The 27,589-nt window shown below is 49.4% G+C and overlaps 2 protein-coding genes across 3 annotated transcripts; one reads left to right on the top strand and one right to left on the bottom strand.

Moving 5' to 3' along the window:
* Positions 1-1,120: 1,120 nt before the first annotated feature.
* Rab5if (RAB5 interacting factor) lies at positions 1,121-9,545 on the top strand. Its single transcript, XM_051187927.1, has 4 exons — positions 1,121-1,422; positions 2,766-2,869; positions 8,073-8,202; positions 8,971-9,545. Exons 1-4 carry the CDS (start codon positions 1,309-1,311, stop codon positions 9,010-9,012), a joined length of 390 nt encoding a protein of 129 aa, XP_051043884.1. The 5' UTR covers positions 1,121-1,308; the 3' UTR covers positions 9,013-9,545.
* Sla2 (Src like adaptor 2) lies at positions 8,597-26,854 on the bottom strand. 2 transcript variants are annotated; one of them, XM_051187845.1, is made up of 8 exons: positions 26,027-26,854; positions 23,237-23,364; positions 20,117-20,216; positions 19,685-19,771; positions 18,931-19,034; positions 12,061-12,210; positions 11,000-11,132; positions 8,597-10,648 (listed from the first exon to the last, which is right to left on the bottom strand). In XM_051187845.1, exons 2-8 carry the CDS (start codon positions 23,334-23,336, stop codon positions 10,531-10,533), a joined length of 792 nt encoding a protein of 263 aa, XP_051043802.1. In that variant the 5' UTR covers positions 23,337-23,364; positions 26,027-26,854; the 3' UTR covers positions 8,597-10,530. The 2 variants fall into 2 exon arrangements, with proteins under 2 accessions (XP_051043802.1, XP_051043811.1); XM_051187854.1 differs by lacking the exon at positions 12,061-12,210.
* Between the last annotated feature and the right edge of the window lie 735 nt (positions 26,855-27,589).

The raw sequence follows: 27,589 nt of genomic DNA, 5'->3' as shown, positions 1-27,589 counted from the left end.
CTAAAAAAAGAAAGGGGGAAAAAAGCAAGTAAGAAAAACATGGATTTAGAGTCAAATAGATCCAGATAATAGTCCAGTGAATCCAAGCAAATTACTGTGCCTCTATAAACTCACTTTGTAGAAGTGACGGTCCTTGATCTATTGGCTTAGCATAACACACTGTGTATGGCACCACTTGCAGGGTAGGGATTGGTTTTGTTCATTTGTTTGTTTGAGACAGAATTTCTCTCTTTGAATGCTAGGCTAGCCTTGCTATGAAGTCCAACCTAAAAATCCTGCGTGGGCTGGGACAGCCAACAAGTACCACCACAGCATGGCACGCCCCAGAATTTGTACCTCTATACAAGTTCGCAGCTGCTCCTGGCCATCCAAAACTCTGAAACACTAACGACACACAGTGAGGACGCAATAGATATCATGACACTACTATTCTATTTCTCCTAACGAAGTTCTCCATTGGTTCCAATTCCCCTTATCCTTAGAAAAGAATCTCACGTTTGCCAGAAGAGAATGCTGGGCAAGCTGAGTCGTTAAGTTATTACACGGGAGTGAGGGGATGGGGGGAGGGGGGATGTTTTCTTTTGAGACAGGATCTGCTATGTAGCCCAGGTTGACGTGGCTTGGGATTCAACATTCTCCAGACATACTTGAGCCATCGCCAGGCGAGGTAACTATTTCTTCCAAAGTCATGACGATGAATGAGTTAACATCGTGAACAAAGTCATGAGTACCTGTAGGTTTAGGACAAAATGCACAGACGCTAACTCCAGCGGGGCAACCTGGGGCTCCAGGGGACCAGGGACCTGGCTCTGTAGGCGAGCAGGTTCTATCTGTCGCTCAAGGGGACCGGCAATGGCTCACACACGCGGCCGCGTCAAACCTGGGCTTCCCTCAGAGCGACTGTTCCTCCGTCTCCACAGCGCCTCCTCGAGCTCAGGTCGCCTCCGCGCCGCTTTTGTCCCTTCTCGGTCACCCTACCTAGGGCCTGGTTGAAGTTTCCCGTCACTTCCGCCCAGCGGAAGGCGCTTGCGCCAAGGCGTCGCCGAGCTTTCGGGCCGCCTGCTACCCGGCTGCCGATTGGCTGCGTGCGCGTGACGTAGAGGACACGCCCCTCCCTCCGCGGCGCCTGCTCCGTGGAGCTAGGGAGCCGGCGGCTTGGCAGAGCGAGAGGTTCCTCGGCGCGCCTCGGGACCTCATTGCCGAGACTGTCGCCGCCGCCCCGCGCGCCGAGACCCGCCACCCCAGACTCCGACTCCTTTTGGCTCTGCCCGCGCGCCTCAGGCCCGGCCCGGGCGGCGCGACGGGAGGATGAGCGGCGGGCGGCGGAAGGAGGAGCCGCCTCAGCCGCAGCTGGCCAACGGGGCCCTCAAGGTGTCCGTGTGGAGCAAGGTGCTGCGGAGCGACGCGGCCTGGGACGACAAGGTGAGGAAGGCCCGGCGAGGGCGAGGGTGCGAGCTCAAGAGCACGGGCCCGGGTGTCCTCGCCCCGTCCTGCCACGGCCGTGGTAGCAGAGAGCCGGTGGCGAGGATGCCGGCGCGCAGTGGCCGTGCGCGGGCCTAGTCGCCCGCCTGGCGGAAAGGGAAGCCACCTGGCCACGCGAAAGCAGCGAGTGCTGGCCGGAGCGAGCGGAGCTCCGGCCGTCCCCGCCGTTTACTCGGCGGGATCCGGAGTAGTTAGAGCTTCGGAAGATTGCGTGCGTGCGGAGTGCCGAATCCCCAAAGTGGGTTTAGGTTGCACATTGAGGGGGTAAGGGGGGGTGATGCTCTTGCTCGATTAGATAAAAAAATCGAGATGACCCATGAGATTCGAGAGCAGGGTCTGAGACCACCTTAGGTCGGTGTTTGTGAGGAAGAAATATCGACGGTCGTGGGTAAGAAAAAGTGGTTAGGGACTTAAAGATGCTCTGGCTGGTCACCTTCAGAGGATCTGAGCGTGGATGCTTTCCACCTTTGCTCCGTCTGTGATCTCAAAGACTGTCCCCATGCAGATTCCAGATAGTTGGAAAAGAATGTTGTATTTGGAATCCTTCCTTTGTTCGGACTGCTGAAGTTGGGCTTTCCTTCCTTCAGTTCCGTATGGGGGGATGGGAAGCACTTCCTGAAGGTGCCCTTGGCCTGCCCCCAGCCCTGCCCAGCTCTTGCAAAACCTGCAGTGTCGTTGTGATCTGCTGTGTCATTTTTTATTTTCTTCTCTGGTCCAAGGACTGGGGTTTGGAGTCGAGGGCAATAACCAAGCCCCTAGTGCTTTTTGTGCACATGCCTGAAGCCCTTCGCACTTCCCACACCACCTCGGTGGCTTTCTCCGAAGTCACTGTACAATGAGAGGGTGAGTTTGAGGTTAATAGTCTTCCCCCCACCCCCAGGACTATCTAGGACTTAACCTGGTTATCTAAGGGTTGTCTATGGCCAGGAGCACAGTGCCCACAGTCACTTCATTCATGCAGCTTCTTTTAAAGAAGTTATGGTTTCTCTGACCACCTAATGTGTGAATACATTGTTTTCCTCCACACTTTAGTAAACCCACATATGGGGGCTAAGAACCCCGTACTAAGCTGGATGTAGTGGTACACCTTTAATCCAGCACTCTACAGCCAAGGCCTGGTTTACATAGCAGATTCCAGGCCAACCAGGGCTACATAGTGAGAATGTCTTGCAGGAGAAAAACAAAAAGGAAATAATACTTAATAAGCTTTTGCTTGTTTCTTCACCTATAACTGTCCTGCGGCAGCCACACCAGGTAATGCATACATTGTGTCTCTTTTATAGGATGAATTTTTAGATGTGATCTACTGGTTCCGACAAATTATTGCTGTGGTCTTGGGTGTCATTTGGGGCATTGTGCCCTTGCGAGGCTTCTTGGGAATAGCAGGGTAAGTCTCAGTATCTCACATTCCTGTAGTTTTGTCTGTGACAGAGTCTCTCCCCTGGAGCTTAGCGGTCGTTGTAGTTCTCCTGACTCAACCTACTAAGTGCTGGTATTAGAGACAAGCAACTATGCTCAGGATCCTGATCTCTTTTATTTTTTTAAAAAAATATTTTTAGGGACAGGGTCAAGGTTGCCCCTTGAACTCCTGATCCTCTTGCCCCTACTTCCCAAGTGCTGTTGATTTGATTACTAAAGCAAAGAAGTCAGCATTAACACTTATAGGCCTGGTGCAATGTTCCTCTCAGGTTCAGGAGCATCTCATGCCAGGCTGCTATCCTGAAGACTGGGCCATTTATTCATTCATGGGTCTAATGTGACTCCTTGCAAGTAGTATCATATTACTTGTTGGTAACAAGTATTCTGTCTGGTTTTTTGAGACAGGGTTTCTCTGTATAGCCTTGGCTATTCTGGAACTCACTCTGTAGACCAGGCTGGCCTCCAACTTAGAGATCCTTCTGCCTCCGCCTCCCCAGCACTGTGATCAAAGGTGTGCATCACTACTGCCCGGAGCAGCTAGTATTCTTAATTATGGCCTGACTTTGGTACCTGTGGAAGTTTAAGAAGTAGAATAGTTTTGTAGTTGATGGCTGTCTTTTTATGCTTTGTAATTTGCTGATATACCAGCTCTTGGTTTTGGCAGGAGTTATTTTCAGGTCCCTACATTTTTAAAGCACCACCCTCACCCCCACCCCAAGCAAGAGGCTTAACCATGCACTTTTTACTTAACTCCTGGACAATGACAACATCCTTGACTCCTGCTCATACAAGGGTCAGTTTATTGAGTTGCTGAAAGCAAGCCTGTGCCCATGAAACTGCATTTGAAAGGTGTAAAACTCCTAAGCAGGTACAGTGAGCAAGCTCTTCTGGAAGTGAGAAGGTTTGCCTTGTCTCTCTTCACACACGAATACAAGTGCTGATTCCCGTGTCTCATCCTGCCCCATGGAAAGCCAGGCTGCTTGAGAGCTAATGGGATATCTTACTAGTTCCTTTAGGGAGTGAGCAGTATGTTTCAGAAACAGAGTTGGATAATTTCTTAGACAGTAGTCCCTTCTGTTGACAGATCTATTTCAAGACCCTCAGTGGATACCCACAACCAGTTACACATCTCTAATAACGCTTAAATTATAAATGAGCTGGGCATGATAGTGCATGCCTGTAACCTTTCTGTCTGGGAGGCAGACAGTTCCTGGCTAGTCAGCAAAGGGATATGGAATAAGACTGTCTCAAAAAAGCATTTTAGGTGGTGATGGCGCATGCCTTTAATCCCAGCACTAGGGAGGCAGAGGCAGACTAGGAAGGCTGAGGCAGGTGGATCTCTGAGTTCTGAGGCCAGCTGGGTCTGTAAAGCAAGTTCCAGGATAATCAAAGCTACATAGAAAAGCCCTGTCTTCCCCACCCCCGCCAAAAAATAATAATTACAGATTAAGCATTGTGAGAGATTGACAACAGTAACTAATAAAATAACTATCAATGTGCTATAATAAAATTACATGGTCCTTTCCTGTGTCTCAAAGTATGTAATTGTTTTATATTAGTCCTGCTAGTGATGCTGTGAGCTGTGAGATATTTGAAGAAAGCAGTTCATTGCTTTTATGATGTGTCCAGATTGCTAGCATCACTATTCTCTAATTTTGAGAGCATTGCTAAATAAAGCCAGGGTTGTTTGAACACAAGCACTGATACTCTTACAGGTCTGATAACTAAGCCTCTGCCATTGACTAACAGGTAGGGAGCATTTACAGCATAAGGGTGCTGGATGGAGGGATGGTATAGTTAAGCAGGGCAGCATGAGATTTTACATACTGCCTGGAGCAGCCTATAGTTGAAATTATGCATTTTATTTACATGGCACATGTTTCTTTCTGGAACTGCCCATTTGTCCATGTTGATGATGGTAGATATAACTAAAACCAGACAAAAACTGACTAAGAATGAACTAGTATTCAGTGCCTCTTAACTGGAAGGTTTTCTACAAGGAAACCAGTTCATGCTGTGAATGATTTTTTTTTTTTTTTTTTTTTTTTGTTCTTTGAGACAGTTTCCCTGTGTAACAGCCCTGGCTGTCCTGGAACTTACTTTGTAGACCCAGCTGGCCTCAAACTCATAGAGTTTGCCTTCCCAGTGCTAGGATTAAAGGTGTGTGCCACCACCACCCTGCTTGCTGTGTGTGATTTTTAACCGAGTGGACATGAAAGACTGGTTGAGGGTGATGAGAATATCAGTTCATAGAGCTCTTCCTACACAGGATGAGGTGTAAAGACAGAATGCTAGTCATTTTATTTGAGCTAAAAAAAAGGGCAGGTAAAGAATAATGCTAGAGGAAGAAGAGCCTGTCCTGAAGACCATAGTGTAGGGGAGGGATGGTGCTACTTCAGAGCTCTTGCACCTATCAGATCTTACAGGGGTTTCCCCCCTTAGTGATTGCTGCATGGACACGAGTGTGCCATGTATGTGCATTCAGAGGCCAGAACAGGATGCTGGTTTCTTCCTGTTTTTTGTGCAATATTGCCTTGTGACAAAAGTCTCCCTGAACCAGTAGCTCAGTATTCCAAGTTAGTCTGGCTTTCCAGCCAGCTCTCAGGGTCTGCTAGTCTGCAGTCCCTAATACTGGAATAACAGGTGAGTTCCAAGAATAGCTAAGGCTACAGAGAGGAAAACAAAAAGCACACACACAAAAACCTACTTCCTAGACAACTCTGCATTTCAAGTCCTCTAGGCCTGTTCCTTTGAAGCTCTATAACCTTGGACTTACCTAAGATCAGTTTGCTCATCAGTAAAATAAAGACAGGTAAGTAAATTGCTAAATGGAGACTTCGGTTCATCAGGCATTCCATGAGTCAGTTCACTGCTATTGTTACGTGATTAGATTTATAAAGTGGTGAAATGTGGCTGAGAAAATAAGAAACTGAGTGCACTTTGCCCTGGCTCAGCCAGTGTGTGGTGGCACTATTCCAGAGCTGTGTCTTTCTGGGTTCAGTCCCACACTGTCACCACAGCCAGTTTTTCACTCTGAGCAAACCCTACCTTCTTCTGGTTTGGCACTTTGCCCTTGCTGTTAGAAAGGCCAAGAACTTTGATTTTGTTGTTTATTTTTCCTTAGCCTTTCTCCAACTTCCCTTGCTTTGGGCATGACTTCCTGGTGCTCGTTTCTAGTTGAATTTCCCTCCTCCAGTAAGTAACTGTTTAGCTGCCCTCTGACCAAGTCCCATCTTGCTCTGTTTCTTTCTGTTGTGGCCATCAGTTACAGTAGAGCTTTCTCATGTTTCCTTATTTATAATTTGCCCAAGAACTGGCTGACAGCTCTTTTGTCTCCTGACGCTTTTCATTGGAGACCCATACCTCTGGGTCTCAGCTCAGCAGGATTGATACGTGCTCGGTTAATGCTTAACTTTTTTAAACAGATGTTTTCACTTACATGCGCTTATTTTGTGAGTATGAAGGGAGACACCCGTGTAGAAATGAGAGGACAACTCAGGGAGTCCTTTCTCTACCATGTGGCTTCAGTGATTGAACTCATATTGGCAGACTTGGCCCTTAGCCTCTGAACCTTCTCACTGTATTACCCATGGCTGACTTTGGACTCCTGCATACACCTCCTCCCAAATATCACAATGACCTTGAACCCTTAATCTTGTTTCTCTAAAATGCTGGGTTTATAGGCACATGCCAACCACAGCTCACCCTGGCCTCTGGTTAGAACTCGGCCTTTTTCATATTCTTCTCTTACCCTGCTCCACCACATTCATTTGTTGACATCTTTGCTGTGTAACTCTCATCCTCATTTATATAATGGATACTCATCCTTGAAGCTTAGTCAGTGTGTGGCTCTTCCAGTGTCCTTTCTTAACCCTACCTCTAACCTCACCTAACATTAGATTTAAATGCCTTTATTTCTGTGTCTTATTACTTCTGAAAGGAAATGCCTATGTCAGCTTTTTCCTCTTATCCCCACTTCCTGACTCCATGGTCCTTCTCCATGTTGTCTTATTGTCATTGTGGGTTTGGTTTGGTTTGCCTTTAATCCTAGCACTTGGGAGGCAGAAGCAGGCTGATCTCTGTGAGTTCCAGGACAGCCAGAGTTGTTACACTGAGAAACCCCTATCTTGGGGGGGGGGGGCATGTTTTCTATGAAATCCCAAGTACTCCCAGGCCATTGGGTTTAGAAAGCCTTTGGGACTAATTTCCTCTTCTGTGACATGTTCATTCCCAAGATACATTTGCTCTTTTTGTTGGTCTGTTTGAGTAGCATTGTAACCCTTCTGATTTCTTCAAGGAAGCTGAGAGAAATTCAGGGTACTTTAAATTGGAGAGTGGGCTGGGGGTAGTGGTGTGTGACTTTAATCCTAGCACTCAGGAGATACAGGCAGGTGAATCTGTGTGAGCTTGAGGCCAGCCTGGTCTACATATGGAATTCCAGGCCTGCCAAGGCTACATAGTGAGACCCTATCTCAAAACACCAAAATAAAAGTAGATTGAAGAATTGGGGGGCAGTGCTGGGAATAGATCCCAAAGCTTTGTGTGCGCTAGATAAGTGCTCTGCCATTGGGACCTCTGCCCCATACTTTAATTATTTTATTGCATGCTTTTGACTAAAAGTAGTTGTTCCTTCCTTAAATCTCCAACTTAGTCAGGTGGGCAGCTCCACTGATAGTCTAAACATTTTTGTGTGTTTCATTCACCCCTTCCACCATAATAACTATCCAAGCACACACACACCCCATTTTACAGATGGGGGGGCTGAAGTCCCTCTGGAGAGACTTATACAGACATCCATAATGATGTTGGGCATAATGATTGAGCCTGTTTTCCTAAGCTTGGAGCTTCTTTCTCCAGGTCGTCCTCCCCTGGGTTGGGAGATGTCAATACACATCAGCAGAGAATAAACTGGTTAAGAGGGGACAGTGGTGGTGCAACCTTTAATCCCAATACTTGGGAGGTTGAGACAAGAGGATCTCTGAGTTCTGGTCTATAGAGTTCTAGGACTGTTAAGACTGTTACACAGAGAAACCCTGTCTTGAAAAATGGGGGGTGGGGCGGTGAGGAGGAGAACAATGGGAATGAACTGGAATCAGTGCCCTAACAGGGCTGGGAGAGCTTGCAGCACAAAGCTTATGGTTTGGGTTTGGTGCTTATCCCCCTCCCTCCAGATTCTGCCTGATCAATGCAGGAGTCCTGTACCTCTACTTCAGCAACTACCTACAAATCGACGAGGAAGAATATGGTGGCACGTGGGAGCTCACCAAAGAAGGGTTCATGACATCGTTTGCCTTGTTCATGGTATGTGCAGCTGGTGGTTTTATGATAGCCTCTGTTTGTTTTATGAGATGATAGCCACTCAGGGAGCACACTTATGCTATGTTGTTGGGCTGCTATTCTTTTCAGTAGCCCCTTGAGCAGGTCCTCCAAAAGATTCGGTCTGGGGTACTATACATTTGTGTAAATCCAGGGCCTACTATCAATTACATTTTAGAATGTTGTAATGTATATTTGTGGAGCTGGGTGTGTTCGTTCACAACTATAATAACAGCAAGGTGGATTGTATGTTTGAATTCAGATTGGGCTACATAAAGAGACCTTGTTCCCAAAAGGAAAAACCAACAATGTAAATAGATACGTGTATGTAAAATACTCACATTATTCCTAATAGGAAAAAGTCAACCACTCACATGGCTGTCATCTTAAGTGTCAAACGTTTTATATCCATACAGTAAAACATAACTTTCTGTGGTATTGCAGTATAGGTGAACCTTGAGAGCATACTAAGTGGAAGAATCTAGACATGAAAAGCTACATGATTCCACTTAGTGAAATGTCCAAGATATACAGGGTTATGGAGACAGAAAGTAGGTTATTGGTTGCCAGTAGGAGGGAGAAGTGGGAAATGATAAGGGACCATGGAAACAGGCCTTCTCTTTGGTGTGATGTTTTGGGATTAATGATACTTACTCTTTATGAGACTCAGAATTAGGCAATGCCATTTTCATGGGGGTGGGGCAGCTGTGTTGATCTAGGTGACAACATGAACATTGTTTGTGTCTCCCTTAGGTCATTTGGATCATCTTTTACACTGCCATCCACTATGACTGATAGTGTTTGCTCCCATCTCTTCTGTCCAATCCAAAGGACCCTTTTATTACAGTACAGATACATGCTTGTTGGGGCACTCCTGCCACGTGGAACTGAGAAGACCCATATCTCTTGGACTTAGAATCATCGTGTTGGGCATCGGTGTTTTCTGCAAGGGTTGTGAAACTTTTCAAAGAACCATCTACCTTTGAGGAAATAGTTGTGAATTTGTTTATCGCCGACCATTTTTTTTCTTGGACACCATCATGTAATGGCTGTTTGCCAAGTGGAGCTGCTGTCTAATCTTATGCGCCTTTGTAACAGCTGTTTGCCAAGAGGAGCTGCTGTCTAATCTAATGGCCCCTGGATCCGGATGAAACATGAAATTGTCTTCCTTAGTCCTCCGTCAGGTGCACAGTTTTTAAACTATCATTGGCATCTCAAGTCTTCTGGAAACACTATGTGCATGAGCCATTGCACAGTACGGGCAGCCATCTAATAAGTTTCCACTGTAGAGTGTTTTCGGATACTTGAATAAACAAGTCTAACTGAAAGTGTTGGCATGCCTGGTAAACTAAAATCTTGCTTAAACACCTGTACCCTCAGAACCTAGGAATGTTAGGCAGAATGCCCCCCCCCACACACACACACACATATCCTCCTCTGTCTCTCTGCTCCCATAGCAGCTTTGGCCAGGCCTCTTTCTCTTTTTGGCTGTCATGGGAAATGAGGGGCTGGAGTTGGTGATGGTTTTAGTGTGCCTTGGTATTAACATTGCGGAGAGGGTCTACTGCCTGATATCCTGGCTCAGCACCGAGAGAGGTGACAACTGGTCTACAGTGTGAGACTTAAACAGTGTCATTTTGTGTTTGGCTACCAGATAGCAAGACTGGGTGGGGTATGACTGGGTTGTGTTTTGGTGAACACTAAATGAAGTGTAGAGATCTGAGAGCTGGGCTGTCGAAAAAGGGACTTGATGTGAGGGTTCAAGGGGAAAATCTAGATGGTTGGTCTGTTCTACGTGGGATAAGGTTGGGGCTGCTGTGGTGGGCCATCAGGTGTTCTGCTTGTCTTTGCTTTCTGAGCCATCCTACCATCTGAGATGTGTTTGTGTTCTTAATGAGTCTTGTAAATTTCCCTAGTATTTTTTTTCTCTCTCCATGATAGTGGTGATCTCTGCCTTTTAGTAGGGCTGAGGAGCAGTCATAATGGGGGATGGGACACAGCAATCCTGCTGGACATCCCTCTCAGGAACTGACCTACGAAACCTCAGAAGTAATTTGCTCTCTGTAGAGGCCTGCCCCTGCTTTGAACTACACTGTACATGGACTAAAAGTTGAAGGCCATGGGAGGAGATAAATGACTTCTTACATTCTAGAGGGGAAGGAGCAGGAGGTCTAGGTGGGCCTCTGGATGTGCCTGCACCCCAGCCCAACCCCTCTGCATTCGCAGTCTTGCCTCTAAGGTGTTGCATCAGATTCGGCTGAGTTGGAGTCCTGGGAGAAGCAGCCTTGGTACCCCTTTCACTTTCTGCTTGGACTAGACGTCATCCAAGGAGTTATCCTCAGTCAGGCTGATGTAGGAACTGAGAGATTCTCGGAGCCCCTCACTGAGAAGAGATGCTTCCCCACTGGCAGGCGCTTCCAAAAACAGGGTGCTGTGGACAGGGAAATTGGGTAAGGGAGCCACTTCTGTGCTTGCCACACAGTTCACTACCCTTAGAACAGTACCGTGTTACTCCTGCTGACAAACTTGGGTTCCCCATTTCTTAACTGATCTAACTTCATCTTCACTTCCCTGCTCAGGATTCTGTTCACCCACTCTGTCCATCCTTCCTCTCACCTTAGCTGCCCAGAGGTTCATGCCTACCTTTTTCCTGATACTGCCTTGCCCTCACCACTACTCAAGCCCCGGCTGGGCTCTAAAAGGTATCCCTGGATGTAACAATCCAATCTGGGTCGTGAGTCCTTGTCTTGTTTTGCCTTCATGTTTCCAGGATTCCCCTTACCTGTCCAGCTCTTTCCAATTGAGTGATGCCGCCTGCACAGTCACAGGTAGAGGTGTATCTTTGCCAGGTAGTGGGCCAAGCTTCTGCAGGACACAGGGCTCCTTGAGGACACAGCAGATGTCATCCGCCAGCTCTATGGAAGAGACCCAAACCCTTGATGTGATACTTGACCTGGCAGTTTTCTGTGCTTTGCACTTTAGGGACATGGTCACCAAAACATAATATGAAGGGAAGTCTCATGCTATTGGTCTCAAACAGGCTGAAATATAATAAAACCTCAGCTGGGGCTAAGTTATGTAAAACTGACAAGAAGCCAGGCATTGGTGGCACACACCTTTAGCACTTGAGACGCAGAGGCAGATGGATCTCTGAGTTTGAGGCCAGCCTAGTCTAAAGAGCTAGTTCCAGGACAGCCTCCAAAGCAATACAGAGAAACCTTGTCTCGAAAAACAACAAAAAAACCTGAGAAGAAAAGCAAGCTAAGTGGTCAGTCTGTGACCCAATCATCTACTGTGGAAAACAACCTTGTAGAAATCCCTAGTCAAAGAAGTTAGCCCCCCCCCACACTTTTTTTTGGGGGGGGGGGAGACAGGGTTACTCTGTAGATCAGGCTGGCCTTGAACTCAAGAGATCTGCTTGCCTTTGCCTCCCGAGTGCTGGGATTAAAGTGTACCACCATACCCAGTAAGCTTTTCTTTTCCTCATTGACACTGTCTTCGTTACATGGTTGGCACCAGAAATGTTAAAGATTGTATTGCACCCAGGAACATCACAATCTGGTTCCCGCGAAGAGAACTGTCCACTTTAGGGCACTTTTCGGCACCACCATTATGGTGGTGAATTTTGGTCAAGCTCACAGTTGGCCTCTAGTTAGCTCTTTGTCAGCCTGGGATGGAGACAGCTCTCATCTACATCTCAGCACAGTGACTGCATAAGGACAGATGGAGGATGCTCCTCTCTTGTCTAGATAGCCCAGCAAATCAAGGTTCTAAAGGCACAACTGGCTCCCCCCTAAGCCCTTCATCCAGTCTACTGTGGAGGCAAAAAAGAAAAAGCCATACCAGAGTAATGGTCCACCAGGGCCTGGAGTGAGGGGAAGGTGAGGCGTGGTGAGATGTACAGCCAGCCATTGTCAAGGCACTGTATCCTGTAGTGTCTGATCCGGTCCCAAGATGCAGGGCGGCTGAGTCGGATGGACAAGGAATAGCAGCCTGAGGAGGAAAGGGTCCAGGGATAGATCTGAGGCCCTGCTGGAGGCCTAGCCCAGCCTTCAGGGAGGTGTTCAGGTCAAAGGCAAGACAGATCATTAGCTGTGTTAGATAAGATTCTATGGTCCTCAGGATGGGTGAGGTGTAAATGAGCATAATATTGGCTGTATAGGTAAAGACTCAGGTGGCAGAAGGGTTAGGATGTGAAAATGTGTCAAGTAGATGTCAACATGGCCATAGAGCGAAAACCACTTTGGAAACAGTTTGGCATTAACAGTTGAGTTATTCCTTCAAACCAGCAGTTCCATCTCATACATGGGGAAAATAGCTGTGCTTTCAATAAACATTACATTCACTAACAGCCAGTTTGAGCTCAATAGTACAATAAAGTGTGGAGGTTGTAGCTCAGTGGTAAAAGCATTGGCCTACGGTAGTCTCATTACCTCACACAAAGTACAATGGTACCTTATAGGATGCAATGCTAATTACATAGCTGTGAGTGCTGATATATACCTGCATGATTTGAGGCCAACCTCAGCTGTATGAGACCTGAGCAGCAACAAGTCACAGAGTGTACATTTGGTAGGAACAGCCAAGGGTGTTACACAGAAACACAAGGTTTTGAAGAGGCAGTTGCTCAAAGCCAGCCTGGTCTGTGTAATGAGTTCCAGACTAGCCAGGGCTATATAGTAAGACTGCCTCAAAAATAAAAGTTAAGGCCAATCCTAAGGAACTGCTGCACCCTGCCAGTTCCAAGACATGTTTTATAATGCAGGCTGCCTGGGTTTCAGTCTTACACAGCCACATTCTGTAGAACTGCCACCCACACCCACCACCTGGCCACACAGGTCCTTTTTTTTTAAACTGGTGAAGGGGGCTACCGATTACCCTGATCTCAACAGCTGTGCGCATTCAGGTGGTGAACCATATTTGGCATGCAGCAAGCTCCCAGTGAGCATTTTCTGAACTCTGGTCCTGTGTCCCTGCTGTTCCTCTGTAGTAATTAGAATAGGAATGGCCCCCATAGGCTCATGTATTTGAATGATTGGTTATTAGGGAGTGGTACTATTAGGTGGTCTTACCTTGTTAGGGGAGGTGTGGCTTTATTGGAGGAAGTATGTCACTGGGGATGGGCTTTGGGGTTTCAAATGCTCAAGCCATGCCTAGAGTCTCTTCCTGTTGCCTGCCAACCCAGTTGTAGAACTCTTAGCCACCTCTCCAGCACCATGTCTGCCTGTATGCAGCCATGCTTCCCACCATGAGAATAATGAACTCAATCTTGGAACCTGTAAGCCAGCCCCAATTAGATGTTTTCCTTATAAGAGTTGTCATGGTCATGGTGCCTCTTCACAGCACTAGAAACCCTAAGAAACCCTAAGATGTCTTTCTGTGCAGAACATTCTCCTACCTGCAAGAAGCACACCTCTGTTTAAAGAAGGAAGCCTCCTGAGGGATGGGTCCGATTTATCCTCCCATCTCCCATCTTCATAGACAGCCTTCTTCCATCCATCTATTCCTCCATCCATCACTAAACCCCACACTCTGGAGTCATTGACTGTTTCCTCTCACACTGTCATGATTTGGATCTGAAATACCTTCACAAAGCCTGGTAGTGAAGGTATGGCTGCAGTGTGGCAGTATTCAGAGGTGGGGCCTTTGGGAAGTGATGGGATCTTGAGGGCTCAGCCTATCCCAGCAAGCTTTTCTGTTCCCTGACTGCCACAAAGCGAACAGCTTTCTCCACATTCTTTCACCATGAGGCAAATTACCTTGCCACAGCCTAAAAGAAACCTGAAACCTTGAGCCAAGATAAACCTTTTCCTCTGAGTCAGCAACGGAAAGCTACCCTGTCAGAAAGCCCTACTGGCAGCTGTGTGGTGGTGGTGCACATCTTTAATCCCAGCACTCAGAAGGCAGAGACAGGTGGATCTCTGTGAGTTCAAGGCCAGCCTGTTCTACAGAGAGAGTGCCAGGACAGGCTCAAAAGCTAGACAGAGAAACCCTGTCTCGAAAAACCAAACAAAAAAGCCCTACTGGTTATGTTCAGAGCACACCTAGAATCTGACATCCCAACCAGGCAGAGCTTGTGACTGTTGCCTGTGTGGCTTCCCACTTCCAGTTTGTCACATGCAGCAGTAGGTCACTCCTCTTTGGAGCCCTCCCAGTCACACTGGTAAAATCCTCATCACCTTTGAAAGGCTCTGCAGAATCCAACCTCTCCCTGGACCTGTTCTAGTCTCACTGGCTCTAGACTAAGAAGCCCTTCTTCCTCAAGGCATATGCACACTCACCCCACAGACACACCCTCGTTTGTACTTTAGTATGCTGGGTACTTTCTTACACACTTGTCCACTTTGCAATTGAGACTGTGGCTGGGATCTTGCTTTTCATACCTTGGATCTTGGGTGTCCTATTGGTTGATTAATTGGTTGGGTTTTTTGTTGTTGTTTTGTTTTGTTTTGACAGAGGCTCACAGTGTAGCTGCATCTGGCCTTGAACTGTGATCCCCCTCCCTCAGCCTCCCAATGCTAAAATTATACTGAGCCATCTGAAGACTTAACTACCCTTGTATTTCTTGTACAAAACACACATTGACCATTTGCCCCTATTGGCTCTTCGGGAGCCAGACCCTTGGCTTAGGTGTACATAGGCCCAGCTGTCTGAATGGGTATGATGGAGCAGGTGGTGTGGGAGGCAAGTTTGGGCCTGTTTTGGACAGTCTGGTATTAAACATGGCCCTCTCCTTCCTGTCTGGGAGGCACTTTACTCCCTATTCTGCCTACCCAAGCAGACTCATTCATTTCTCCAACAAACATCCGCTGAGCCCCTACTACACTGCCAGACGCTGCACAGGCCCAGACATAGGTGCAAGGGATGGCAGATACAAGTATCTGCCAGGCCATCTCCTTACAGGGGTTGTCCTTGGTGGTCCTCACTGGACAATGAGCTCCTTGTTCTCATAGAAATTTCAATTTTGTTACAAGAAGCCAGTTCACTGCAGCTGCAAGGGAGGATTGTTCAAGATGTGGGAGTTTTGAAGAGCAACAAATAGCCTGGGGAGGTGATAATGGTTCAGACCATGAAGGATGAGGTGGGGCTTTCCAGGCTGGGGAACTGGAAAAAATGAGGCATGTTCTCAGAATAGCAGTGGAGCTAGAGGGCACAGAGGGCCTAGAGAGGACCTCCAAGACCAAAGGCAGTGTAGGTAGGTGGTCCTGGACTCTAGGATGCTCTAGCAGGCTTAAGTATCCACACCCAGAACTTCCAGGGTTGGGCATTCCAATGGTGCCGGGAGAAGTAAGGAATATGCCATCAGGATATACCTGGAGAAATGCCTGCAGACGCTGCCTGCACTTTCTCCCCTGAGTCCACCTAGAAGCCACTGGCCTAAGAGATGAGCCGTAGGCCCTTCTACCTGCAGCCAGAGACCAGGAGCCAGTGTGGGAAGTGTGGCTTGGCCAACACTGGGGGAGTGCTGCCCACCCGAGAGTGAGCAGAGCTGAGGCCCTGGGTGGAGGCCGCATCTTCTCACTTATCCATCTCCCTTACTGAATCCAACACAAGCAGGGCTCAGGGTGACAGCAGGAGTGGGAAGGAAGGAATGCTGCTTGCTGGAACCTGTCCTTACCCCGGCACAGCTCTCTGAAGCAGTCCTGTGTCCTGTGCAGTTTTTAGGACCTCCTTCATAAAGCAATGCTTTGGGGCCAACTCAAGCCTGGCTCTCCCCAGGCCTAGAGCATGGCCAGGGAAGCTACAGGGACTCTGAGCTGATATGGAGGGTGGCTGAGGATGTTCTGGATAGCTCAGGGCTGTAGGCTTTCATGGTCCACAAAGGCTCCACCCCTCTGGAATCCCAGCCGCGGAGTTACACTGGACTCTGGGTTCAGGCTGACCCTGGACTACTCAGGTGGAGGCAGGAGCATCACAAGGCCTGCCTGGGCTACAGAATGAATTCAAAGCCAGCCTGAAGAACTTAGTGAGATACTGATCCAAAAGTATCCTAGGTCTGGGTTCCATACCCAGTACTGCAGAAAAAGAGAAAAGATGTCCCTGATGTCACCCAGCCAGTGGTTACAGCGTCATATGAGACAAAATGCACAGGATATAGAAAATATAAATCTCTCCCTCCCTCCCCCCACACACATGTGCGTATGCACACACGCACGCACACACATACACACACACACACACCACTGATCTACAGGCAACATGACTTCTCTAATACTTCCTTCTGGGTTGTCCTCTATCACTTTGAAAGAACAGAGAACTACCCAGAAAGGGAGGCAGATTTCTGGTCTCAGCACCCAGTAGGTCTCTGGTGGCAAGATCTGGCACTGTCACCAAGTCCAGAGCATCCCAGTGACTCCTGTGTATTAAGATCAGAGAACTGGCACTCTGTGACATCAATCTGGACCCTAGAACTTAGTATCAATTTTTAGTTTTGGGCCCAGGAACCACAGAATAAAAATTCACAGCTGCCCGGTGGTGTCGCACACCTTTAATCCCAGCACTCCAGCACTTGGGAGGCAGAGGAAGGTGGCTCTGAGTTCAAGGCCAGCCTGGTCTACAGAGCAAGTGCCAGGATAGTCTCCAAGGCTAGACAGAGAAGCCCTGTATCAAAAAAACAAAAACAAAAAAATTCACAGTCACCCAAGATATACTTCTTTAAATGTCTGAAGCAGATCTGACCCCCAGGACCCCTAACCCAGCACACACTGGGGTTTCTTGCTCTACTTCACTGTGAACATATGAGGAGTCTCACCTCAGGGCATTCTTCCAGTCCCTAGGGCACGTTCCTGATCAGTTAAATCAGAATCTCAGCTTGGTGTGCAGACATCCATGTTACAGGCTTCCCCAGTGTACAGCGAGCTCCTCGGGCCAACAGTGTAAGAGAGAAGCCTGTTCAGCCCCGCGTCAGACTTAGCATGCTGGGCGTGGAGTAGCTGCCTGCAGGCAGTTCTGTTGCTTCCCTGGACAGAGACCCAGGGGTCTGTAAGCGATGAACTAAAGTGATCTCTTTGCCCTTCATCTTCCTGTCCAAAGGAAGCCTTGGGAGGCTGCAGTCATGTCTGGTAGACACCAGACATGCAGCATGGGAAATTTTTGTTTGTTTTGTATGTGTAAACTAGCAAGCCCAGGGGTCCTCCTGTCCTGCATCTCCAGTACTGAGATTACACACATACACCACCATGCCAGACTTTTTACATGAGTGCTGGGGCTCCAACTCAGGACCTCATAATTGCAAAGCAAACACTTTCTGAGGCACTTTCCCAGCCGCTCTTACTTTTATTATTTTAGGTTGTCGGTGAGGGCCTTACTCTGTACCTCTGGCTAGCCTGGAACTCACTACTAGCCCAGGTTGGTCTTGAACTCCTAGGTGATCCTCCCGCCTCTCCTTGTGAGTGCTGGGTTAGTGCACTACCACTCCCAGTTTCACCGAGGAGGTCTCATCTCATGCAGAACACCTTTGCCTTGAACTCTACGAATCTGAAAGTGATTGAACGCTTGCTCCTCTGGGCTCTGTCTCCCAAGTACTGGGATTACTGGCATGCACCATGTGCTCTAACTCAGGGTCTTCTGTTTCTGACAAGAGTAGAGTTGCTTTCTGATCAACCCTTACTAGGTGCTGGCAATAGACAAGCTGGTCCCACAATTCCTGTGGGTCCTTCCGAGTCCATGAAGAGCTTCACAAATCTCTCTTGGCTTCTCCATGAATTTCCCTTGTATATACTCCTCTTAATCAAAGAGTACAATAATGGCACAAGGGATGGTCACTATCTCTTGGAACTGTACTGGGCCACAGGTGGGGTGGGGTGGCTAAGCACTGAGTACTTTCTGTGGTTTTCTAGCTCACCAGTGGTAGGTCTGCAGGGTTCCTGTCGCAGTCACCACCACCGAGGTTTCCTGTTTGCAGCTGCTGCACTGGAACCAGCTGCACCACCGCAGCAGTCAGGCATTTGGGGCGGGGGGCACTGATGTTTCTTGGAAATTAGCAAGAGGGCCTGGGGAGAGGTTGGTCTAGGAAGCTTCTGAGGGATGTGCATGCAGGGTGGGGTACACAGCGAGGACCCTGACAGCCCGTCCAGTAAGCTCAGCCAGGGCAGACACAGGAGACCTGTCACTAGAAAACTGTTAGTTTTTACCCTTGAGGTCTTTCTTGGGTGCCTGAATTGCCATGAACGTTTTCCAAGAGATCATATCATGTCCTGTCTTGTAAAAGGGAAGAGGAATCACCATTGCTGGTCAGAGTAAATCTCAGGTATTTTTTTTTTTTGTTTGTTTGTTTGTGTTTTGTTTTTTAAAACAGAATTTCTCTGTGTAACAGCTCTGGCTGTCCTGGAACTCACTCTGTAGACCAGGCTGGCCTGGAATTCAAGAGATTCACATGCCTCTGAGTGCTTGGGATTAAAGGCCTAGCATTCTCAGTTGTCAAAATAAAGATTAAGCTTGAATCCCTTCAGTGAATTCACACCCGCTTTGCTCTGTTGTCCAAGGGCCCTCATGGAAGCAGCGGCTCAGCTCCAAGCCTAGGTACCCACACCACAAAGTCTCCCTTTGGTTACTCCAGGTAAACTGTCTTTCCTTTGCCCGCATAGCCTGGCTCCACCTCAGGGCCTTTTCCAGTCAGGGCCTGGCTGGACTCAAGAAAGTTCTGCTGACTGTTAGGAGTCTATCCTGAGCTCCACTCTGGAGAGCTTTGTGGTGGGAGCTGAGTTTACCCACCTCTCCTGGTCTGGCTCTCTCTGATAAGGAAGGCCCCTCCAGGGTTCCCAGGCAACAAGAGTAGTTCCTCAGCTCTTTCCCGGCTCAGGCCCTCATACAGCCACCTGGGGGAGCAAGGAGAGGGTACAGGGTAAGCTTGTGGGCTTTAAACGAATCCTTCTATTAAAAGAATGTAATATGCCTCCGTATGACCTTGACAAACCCTCTGGGCCTGCCTTGCCCTCTGTACCATGAAGAGCAGGCCTCAGAGGCTCAGATATCCCCTCCAGCTTTGTTGACTGACTCCAGAGACTTTGGGGACCAGCCTTATGAAGGCAGCTTCAGGCTTGTTTGCCTGGAGACTTCATTCCCAAGTGTCTGGGGTGGGGGAAGGGGGCATTACAGGCTGCCCCAGCCTCAGTCATCACTGCCCAGCCCTCCCTCCTCCAGCCCCACTGCCGATCCACTCACTCTTGTGAGAAGTCTCTCTCGTTTTCCCACTTCAGGATGTCCTTAAAGACTGTGCCTGACTCCTATATGTCCCCTTTGGTGTTCTCTACTTGATCCTGGCCAACCTTCGAAGCCCCACACCACAACACCTCCTCTATGGGGCCTTTTCTGAGCTCCCAAGTCTCATGGGCTGAACAAGACTTGACAGCTGTCTGCTCCTTTGCAGGTCAGGACCCAGGCTCTGTTCAGCTTGTGGCTATGCATGAAGAGAACACTGTGGGAGAGTGTAGGAAGGTCCTCAAGGTGGGCTGGGCTGCGCACTCACCCGTGGGAGACTTTAGCCACATGAACACTGGGGATGTGATACTCTCTGCCCGAGACTTCCGATATGACTGTCCACCAATCTCCATCCCTGTTGAGAGATCACAGAGGGCCACCTTCAATTGGAGTTTGCAGGGGCTTTCTCCAGATGGAACCTACAGCACCTTCTCTACTCATTTCCCAGAACTCCCTACATCAGCTAATCCAGGTTCCTCCTCAGGTGAGGGCCTGGCAGATGGCAAATGGTCCAAGGCTTCTTGTTCCAAGGCTGGGCCCCGCTGCCTCTCTCCCTATGAGTGAGTCCAGCTGCCAGAAAATCACCCAGACACATGGTCACATGCAGGCCTTTCAAAAGCAACCCTGTTCCACCTTCCTGCTGGTGGTGGAAGTGCCCCTTCTCCCACAATGTGACCTCAGAGCCCCAGGGTTGACTTACTCAGAGACGATGGTCAGCGGCTCCCCAAGTCTCAGAGACAGTCCTGTCTGCTCACCTGCTGGAAAACTGCCCAGGGCCACAGCTGTGACCTTGTTTCTCTCTAGAAAAAGGCGTAAACAAACTTACCCTCTTGGCCAGTCCTCCCTCAAGGTGTGAGCTAGTTGATTCTTGTCTTGGTTTGGTTCCCCTCATATACCTGTCCCACAGGCACCCTGAAGGGAGTGGGGTAAACCCTAATCTGAAATGTTCCCAGCAGGCTCTACAGAACCTGGGAGAGTCCAGATAGCTTTGGGGGTTCCCAAAGGCCTTCAGGGTATGTGGCTAGAGGACCAGGGTCCTGGCCATGCCTTTCTGTATGTATAACTTCTACAGAGACCTCAATGAAGGGATGATATAGCTGGGAAACTAAAAACCTACACGGGCTGAGGATGTGGCTTTCTACAACAGTACTTGCCTAGAATGTGCAAGGTCCTGGGTTCTATCCAGCCCCACAGCAAAACAAAAGAAAACCCACCCCAGCTAGAAGCTCATATCAGCATGATCTGAGTGGGCCTCTGAATGATAGTGGTGGGGCCACATAGTAGCTCTAACAGCTCGGCCTGGGGCCCCAGGAATGGGGGCATAGCTAGCACCAGCACTGACATGTGCTGTCAAGAGACAGAAAACAGGGTCTGTGAGCTGAGGGTAGCCTCCCTCTCCAGGGTGGGTTCTTCCCATACACCTGACTCGTGTCCTGTCCTCATCAGGCCCATGGAGAGAAGCATATGTGAGCAGGCTCTGTAACTCTAGAGCACTGTGCACAGGCATAGGTTGAACTCCCAGTGGCCTATGTCCCTGGCATTGAGTGAAGGCATGTGCTGCCCCTGCGATGCCACCAGAGGCTGCTATTGCAGGCCTGGCCGGGACAAGTGCCCTATGGGAGCATGTGACTAAGGGTCCTGCTAACTCTGACTGTACCCTACACATGGGGCCCTACTGGGGTCTTCTGTCACCTTACTTCTTACTGGGCCCTTACCACTGCCCTGATGTTGTTGTGTCTAGTCATCTCCACTGTGCAGAAAGGTCTCAAGGCCCTGATGTGGCACTCAGCAAAGGGAGGGGCATAATTCCAATTCCATACCACTCGGTTCACAGTCCCAGGCTGGGGAAGAGGGGAGGGTGAGGGCTGGTTGAGAGCTATACCTCTCAGGAAGGTACCTCTTTGCCTTCCTGAGAGGCAAAGGTCCCCTAGAAATGGTCATGGGGACTCAGTGGATATGATGTCCAATTCGGAGGCAGGGCATCAGGTAGCAAGCAGAGGACTCATTTTCCTCACAATCTAGCAATCCCTCCTAAGCTTGCAGGACCTGCCATATTGGTTGAAAACTAATTCACCCAACTCATCTCTCTTTCCTTCCTCCTGCCTTTCTCAGTAAGGGCCCCCAAAAGAGAGACTTGCTAGCACATGTGTGCAGTATGCCAGGAAAAGCAGTCAAGGTCAACAAGGATTCTTTGTCTCTTAAGGAGCTCCCAAAGCACCAAGGTCCCACAGGACTCTGGGATGCTGTCATGAGGGAGCTGAGATTCAGGGTTAGGGGAGGGAGAAGGCAGACATACAAGGGTCCAGGAAGTAGGTAAGGGCTGAAGGGTCTCTGCTGATGCTAGGAAGGCATCCCTTTGGCATCTTCCCGCTTAAAAGGTTAGTAGAAACCCTCACAGCTGGAAGCTCTGCAGGTGGGGGGAGGGCAGGTGTTGCCTGCCCAGAGCCTGGTGTCCCTGCAGCCAAGAATGCCTGGTCCTCCTCCTAAGGAGGTCTCTCCCATAAGGGTGGAACAAAGAAGCCTGGCCGGTTACTTGTCCTCCTAAGAGCTGTTGCCTTGCATGCCTGGCGGGCAGTATCCCATAGCTCCCTCTGGCCCAGGGGCCACCTTCACATTTCCTGTCTTCATACAGCACTCTCTCATCCCTGCAACACTGCCACAAAAGCAACACAATATCCACTTATAAGGGCTTAGCGTCTGTCTCTGGGGGAGGGAAGGACCTATCTTGTCCGTTGTTGTGTCTTCAGCTCCTGTCACATGGCTTGGTACCTGGCAGAGCCTCAGTAAGCTTCAGATGGAGCCAGGCATGGGGGACAAATGGCTTCTAGACTGGGCTAGTGAAAACTCATATTACCCTGGAACAAGGCTGGCCTCCTTTCCTCGGGACCTGATGTAGGGAGAAAAGATCCCTGGAGCCCAGGTACATCTTCCAGGGGTGGTCACCACCCCCAGAAGCACCCCAGGATGACTCAGCAGCCGGCCACCTGCCTCTAGCTCGCTAGCTCAGTGGAAAAGAAGGCGGTCGGTGTGGTTTTCAGGGTTCTTCCTACAGGTCTCTCACTGCAGATGAGGGGGTGCTCAAGGTGTCAGGGCCCTGTGGAGGCTGGTATTAGGGAGATAAGAGGCTTCAGTGCAGAACAGGAAAAGAAACCCTGCCCCTTTAAGGGATCTGGGGGCTGACAACCAAGAGTTTTTGTCCAAGCCTATATGTCTAAACATCTCAGCTCTGTACTCTCTAGTGTAGGCTACTTAATACTCCCAGCACCGCTTCTAACAGTGCAGCTGGGTTTGGAAGGCCTTGTTATCTGTGATGACTAATTCTCTAGACCACCATGGCTCCACACAGCATTTAGATAGCATTTGGTCAAACCAGTCTGGATATTTCTGTGAAGATAGTTGTTAAACAAGGGAATCCCCATTTTGAAATTAAAGACAGGCTCTTTTGGTGTAACCCAGGCTATACATAAGCCCACACCTTCTCTTCTCTTCACCTTCTAAGTGAAGGGGACACAGGCTTGTGTTGCTGCAGCTAGCTTGATGCCCCACTTCAAACACATTTCTGTGCACGTGCTGGAGACCTCAGGCTCTCTCGTACCACCTTGACTCTAATCCTGGACTCCACTTCCAGCCCCTCATTTTAATGTTCTCACCACTATTGCGAATTCAGAAGCCTGGAGCTTCTGGCTCACTGGGAAGGGTAGTCATAGGCTCTCATTGAAGTGTGAGGTTCTGTTGGGGTCATTGGCCAAAGGCCTAGAGGTGATAAGCTCTCGGTCTCTAGAGCAGGGAAGGGCCTGGTGGCCCCATAGACATGACTTACCTGCGTGTGTGGACACAGGTCCCTGGCCCAGACCAGAGGAACTGGGGTTGGAGCTTGGGCTGGAGAGGCTTTTTCTTCTGCTGGGCAAACTTCCCATCATTCCTCAGCAGACTCTCAGAGGCACATTACTGAAAGAAACCCAAAAGGGTGCTGCTCTAGGGACACAGCCTGTGATCCCAACGTAGATTCAGACACTTGGCTCTCACAGGAAAATGACCTGGTTCATCAGGGCCATTGAAAAGTCAAGCATCTCTGGGTCTGGCAGCATCTACTACTTTGGACTGATTGACAAAGATACCAAGCTGAGGCTTCAGGAAGTATCCCATCCGTCCTAGGCAGTGGCCATGCTCCATTCAAGTCTTCTGGACATTTTCCTGTGTCCCCCTCCTATGAGCCAGCCCTTGTGTCTGGCCCCCACCCTTCCTCAGGAAGCTTCCTAGGATCTTCAGCCTTTGCTGATCCTCCTTTGAACTCCTGAAGAACCATTCCTCAGGCCTGGGGTCACATTCTGCTAGCTGGTGGCAGGGATAGTGGCAAGACCTGAGCTCTCTGCAGGCATGTCAGGGACCATGGCTAGGGTTAGAGATGGGTCATGGAGGAGCCAAGAGGCCTTGGAATGGGAGACCCAAGCAGAGGTGACAATGAAGTCACTGGTGCCAACAGCTGGGAGTCTGTCAGTCTATGTGACATAGCGGTGGTGGCTTGCAAGGCTCTGAGGGACTGACTGGTCACTTCCATTCTTGGTGCCCCTTTCCTCATCTGAGAAGTGGGGATAACCACACCCAACATTTGGGCATGGTAGATAATGCCCTGGAAAGCCAGCCCTGGGGCCATACTTCCTTCCTGGTTTTGAATATCGCTACAAATTCTTCCAGGAACTCTTCCTTTCCCACTTATTCTGCCGTGTTCCTTAGAGTGTTTGTTGCTGTTGTTTTGCTTCTTGTTTTTATGAGAGTAGGAACTGAGGACTATGCTCCCTAGGTTGTCCCCAAACTCTCGGGCTCAAGTGATCCTCTTCTTCCTAGCCCTGTGACTGCCACCAGGCTCAGTCAGAAGATTTCTTCAGTCTGCCACTACCCTACAGTTCCATGCCTTGTCCTCAGCATTGAGGTTCACCGAAGGCACTTGACACATATCAACAGAATGAACCAAAGTGAGTAGAGTGATTTGCACGGTGTCTTGTCCTCAGACTACGCAAACCCTCGGTTTCTAGAGAAATGCTTAATTTCCAAGACTACATTAAGTGTTTCTGTGAGGGGGGCTGGCTCTCTAATCTTTTCAGATGCTCTCATTGTTTTCAGTAGGACAGGTACAATTTCACCTGTTTGGTTCCATTCGATAGTCATTCACTGAGCTTGTGTTCTGTGCCAGGCACTGCCACAGGTTCACCGTTGAAAGGAGCATCTCACAGACTAGCACGGTCCATTCCTTGCTAGTGAGCACCTCCCCTACTCTAGGGTCACAGGCTGCCTGGATGAGGGTGTTGTTCATCAATGGCGTGGGATGACATCCATGTTCTGGACAGTCCCCACTGAGTGGACCCAGTCTTGCTGGGAGGACCACTCCTCTGTGCCAGCCCCCACTCCTCTGCCCACCTGTCCTGCAGCCCCATTCTATCAACTGAACACACAGTGCTCTCTCTGCCTCTGTGAAGCTCAGAGCCACACACAGAGCTCAGGAGCACCAAGCAGGCTGGCGCCCCAGGACTGGCTCTGGACTGCCCCTTCCTCTCAGACTCGGTGAGGGGGGTGATTCTGCTGCCTCCTGAGGGCCGGGATTTGCTCACTCCCAGAGCAATTCTCCCAATCAGCTGGCCATGAGTATGAGGTCCAAGCTAAGTGCTTGGCTTTATGCCTGCCGTGGACAGCATGGGTGCCTAACAGAGCAGCAGTGTGGCCGCAGGGGACGCACGCAGCCTGTAGTGTCTCCTGTAATGAAGGGCTCCACGGGGCTGAAGGGAGCTCTAGTTCAGCAAGTCCACAGCCTTTAAGGCCCCTTGGGCCATAAGGGACCTGCTCTTTGCTGGACACTTCTCCAGGGCTCTGCAACTTTCTCTTCCTGGTCTGGCCAAGGCATGGTCACTGTTGGGGAAGATGAGGCCCAGGCAGTGGCAGTGAGACTGAGGATAAACAGGTGTTGGCCACATTTGCAGAAGCGGTCAGATCATTCGGTACATGTCTGAGAAGCGTACAATGTGCTTCGGCACTGTCTGCAGTGTCCCAGGGAGTGGCTGGGCAGTGTTGGTGAAAGGCAGCCAAAAATGCACAGTGCCCAGGCTGCTTTGTGTCTCTAATCCCATTTTCATTGCGATGGCCACATCTGGAGAATACAGCCACCTCTTCTAGAGGACAGCTGGCTGCTGCTCAGGCAGCAGGATGGACAGTGCAGAGCTAGGATGGCCACCTTGTCTTGGGATTTTGGGTTTGGTTTTGTATCTGGGAACAGAGTTCAGGGGCTCAGTGATCTTTAACCCCAGCCCTACCCACTTTCAAACTGAGACTCTCACCCTGTGAGAGCATCGGAGATGCCACAGATGACTGTCTCTGGAGAATAATCTAGGGTCCTTTCATTTCATGATCTCTAAGACTGTGGCCCAGGAGAAGCCGATACTCCACATGGAAAGTAGGTAGCACAGGAAAGGCCAGCAGAGTCTGTTAGGTGCACAGGCCTATCTCTGAGGAAGTCTAGAGACCTCCTGTCCAGTTACTAGTCGTCCTCCCGGAGCCTAACTCCAAACCTTTCCGTCTCACCTGTCCCAAGTCCACCAGAAAACAAAGCAAGCATACTTACAGGTTTGTCATGGGAAGTTCGGTGAGGGCACTCAGCCAATTCGCACGTTGGCCTGACAGGTCAAGCCTTGGCAAGTACTAAGTTAGTTGTCATCTTAAGTACTAGCACATTCTCATCTCAGCCTGTAGGATCACCAGAAGCATTCTGAGTAAGCTTGTTAGCAGACAGCCAGCTCCACGATACTGGGTCAGGAGCCCTTTGCTTCTACGGGAAACCAGATCAGGCAGTCCTAACCAGCACTGTGGCCAGAGAGTGAGGCCCCAGATCTGAGCCCTTTGTAGACACAGGTGCCACTCCTCAGAGCTCCAGCTCCCAGCTGCAGACTCTGTGGTTCTTACAGCCCCACAGCCTCCCCGCCTCTGTTTCCTCTGACGGCATCATCGACTATGGAGGCACCGCATTGCCCCTTTCCTGTTCTAGAAAGGAGCTGCCCCTCCCATCCTCATATTGGTGGTCTTTCTTGGCTTTTTGACTCCTTCTGGTCCAAGGAATAAAGAATGAGGGGGGATGAACAGGAGTTTCCCCTGCAGGCCTCTCCACAGTAATCACCAGAGCTCTCAAGCTTAGCAATTCTACATCCAAATATTCAGAGAGGAAGTCTAGGCATAGGAATCACCTGGGACCTTGTTCAACTACAGACTCTGAAGTGGGACTCATTTCTGGGCCAGCATGAAGGCTCAGTGGGTAAAGATGCTTGCCACCAAGCCTGATGGCCCCAGTTCAATCCTCAGGATCCAGTGGTGGAAGGAGAGAAAGAATTTCTGGAAGTTGCTTTCTGCATATGGCCATACCACCCTGAATACACCAGATCTCTGAGAGTCGCCTCCTGACCTCCACTCAAGCACAGCAATAAACAATAATAATGGCATCTCTAACAAGCTTATGGGTAATGCCCATGTTGTTGGTGTAGGAACTACATTTTAAAAGTTCAGATTTGGGGCTGATTCCTGGCTTAGAAGTAGACATGAGCTTATTGTGTTCTAGGTTTCAGGTTCAAACCCAAGTACTTAAAGGAAAACTCTAGAGTACTTCTCAAAGGATGGTTCCAGCAGCCACTGAACCGCTTCCCCCCCCCCGCCCCCGGAGTCTGTTAGGTGCACAGGCCTATCTCAGCCCTACGAAGTCAGAAACTCCATGGGAGGGCTTGGCATTCACGTTTTACAAGGATTTCAGGTGATTCTGCTGCATGCTCAAGCTCGAAACTCACAGGCGTGTGATGAAATAATGTTTATGATCTAATAAAGCTTGCCTGGAGATCAGAATGCAAAGCTAGCCATAGCCATAGAGGCCAGGCAGTGGTGGAACACACCTTTATTCCCAGCAGCCACACTAGATAGCCATAGAGGCTGGGCGGTGGTGGTGCTCGCCTTTAATCCCAGCACTAGAGAAGAACATAAGACAGGAGCTCAGGGTCTCATGAGGCATTCAGTCCCCAGCCCCAGCCTTGGGAGAGGTAGGAGCTCTCTAGTGCTGGCTGCTTTGCTTTTCTGATCTTCAGCTTGAACCCCACAGGTGTCCTTTCCAGAACTGACAGAATTCCCCTGACTGTGTCCATTAACAGTG

The sequence above is a fragment of the Phodopus roborovskii genome, unplaced genomic scaffold (genome assembly GCF_943737965.1).
Source record: "Phodopus roborovskii unplaced genomic scaffold, PHOROB, whole genome shotgun sequence".
NCBI classification, from domain to species: Eukaryota; Metazoa; Chordata; class Mammalia; order Rodentia; family Cricetidae; genus Phodopus; species Phodopus roborovskii.
This window is presented reverse-complemented; position numbering and strand designations above follow the sequence as displayed.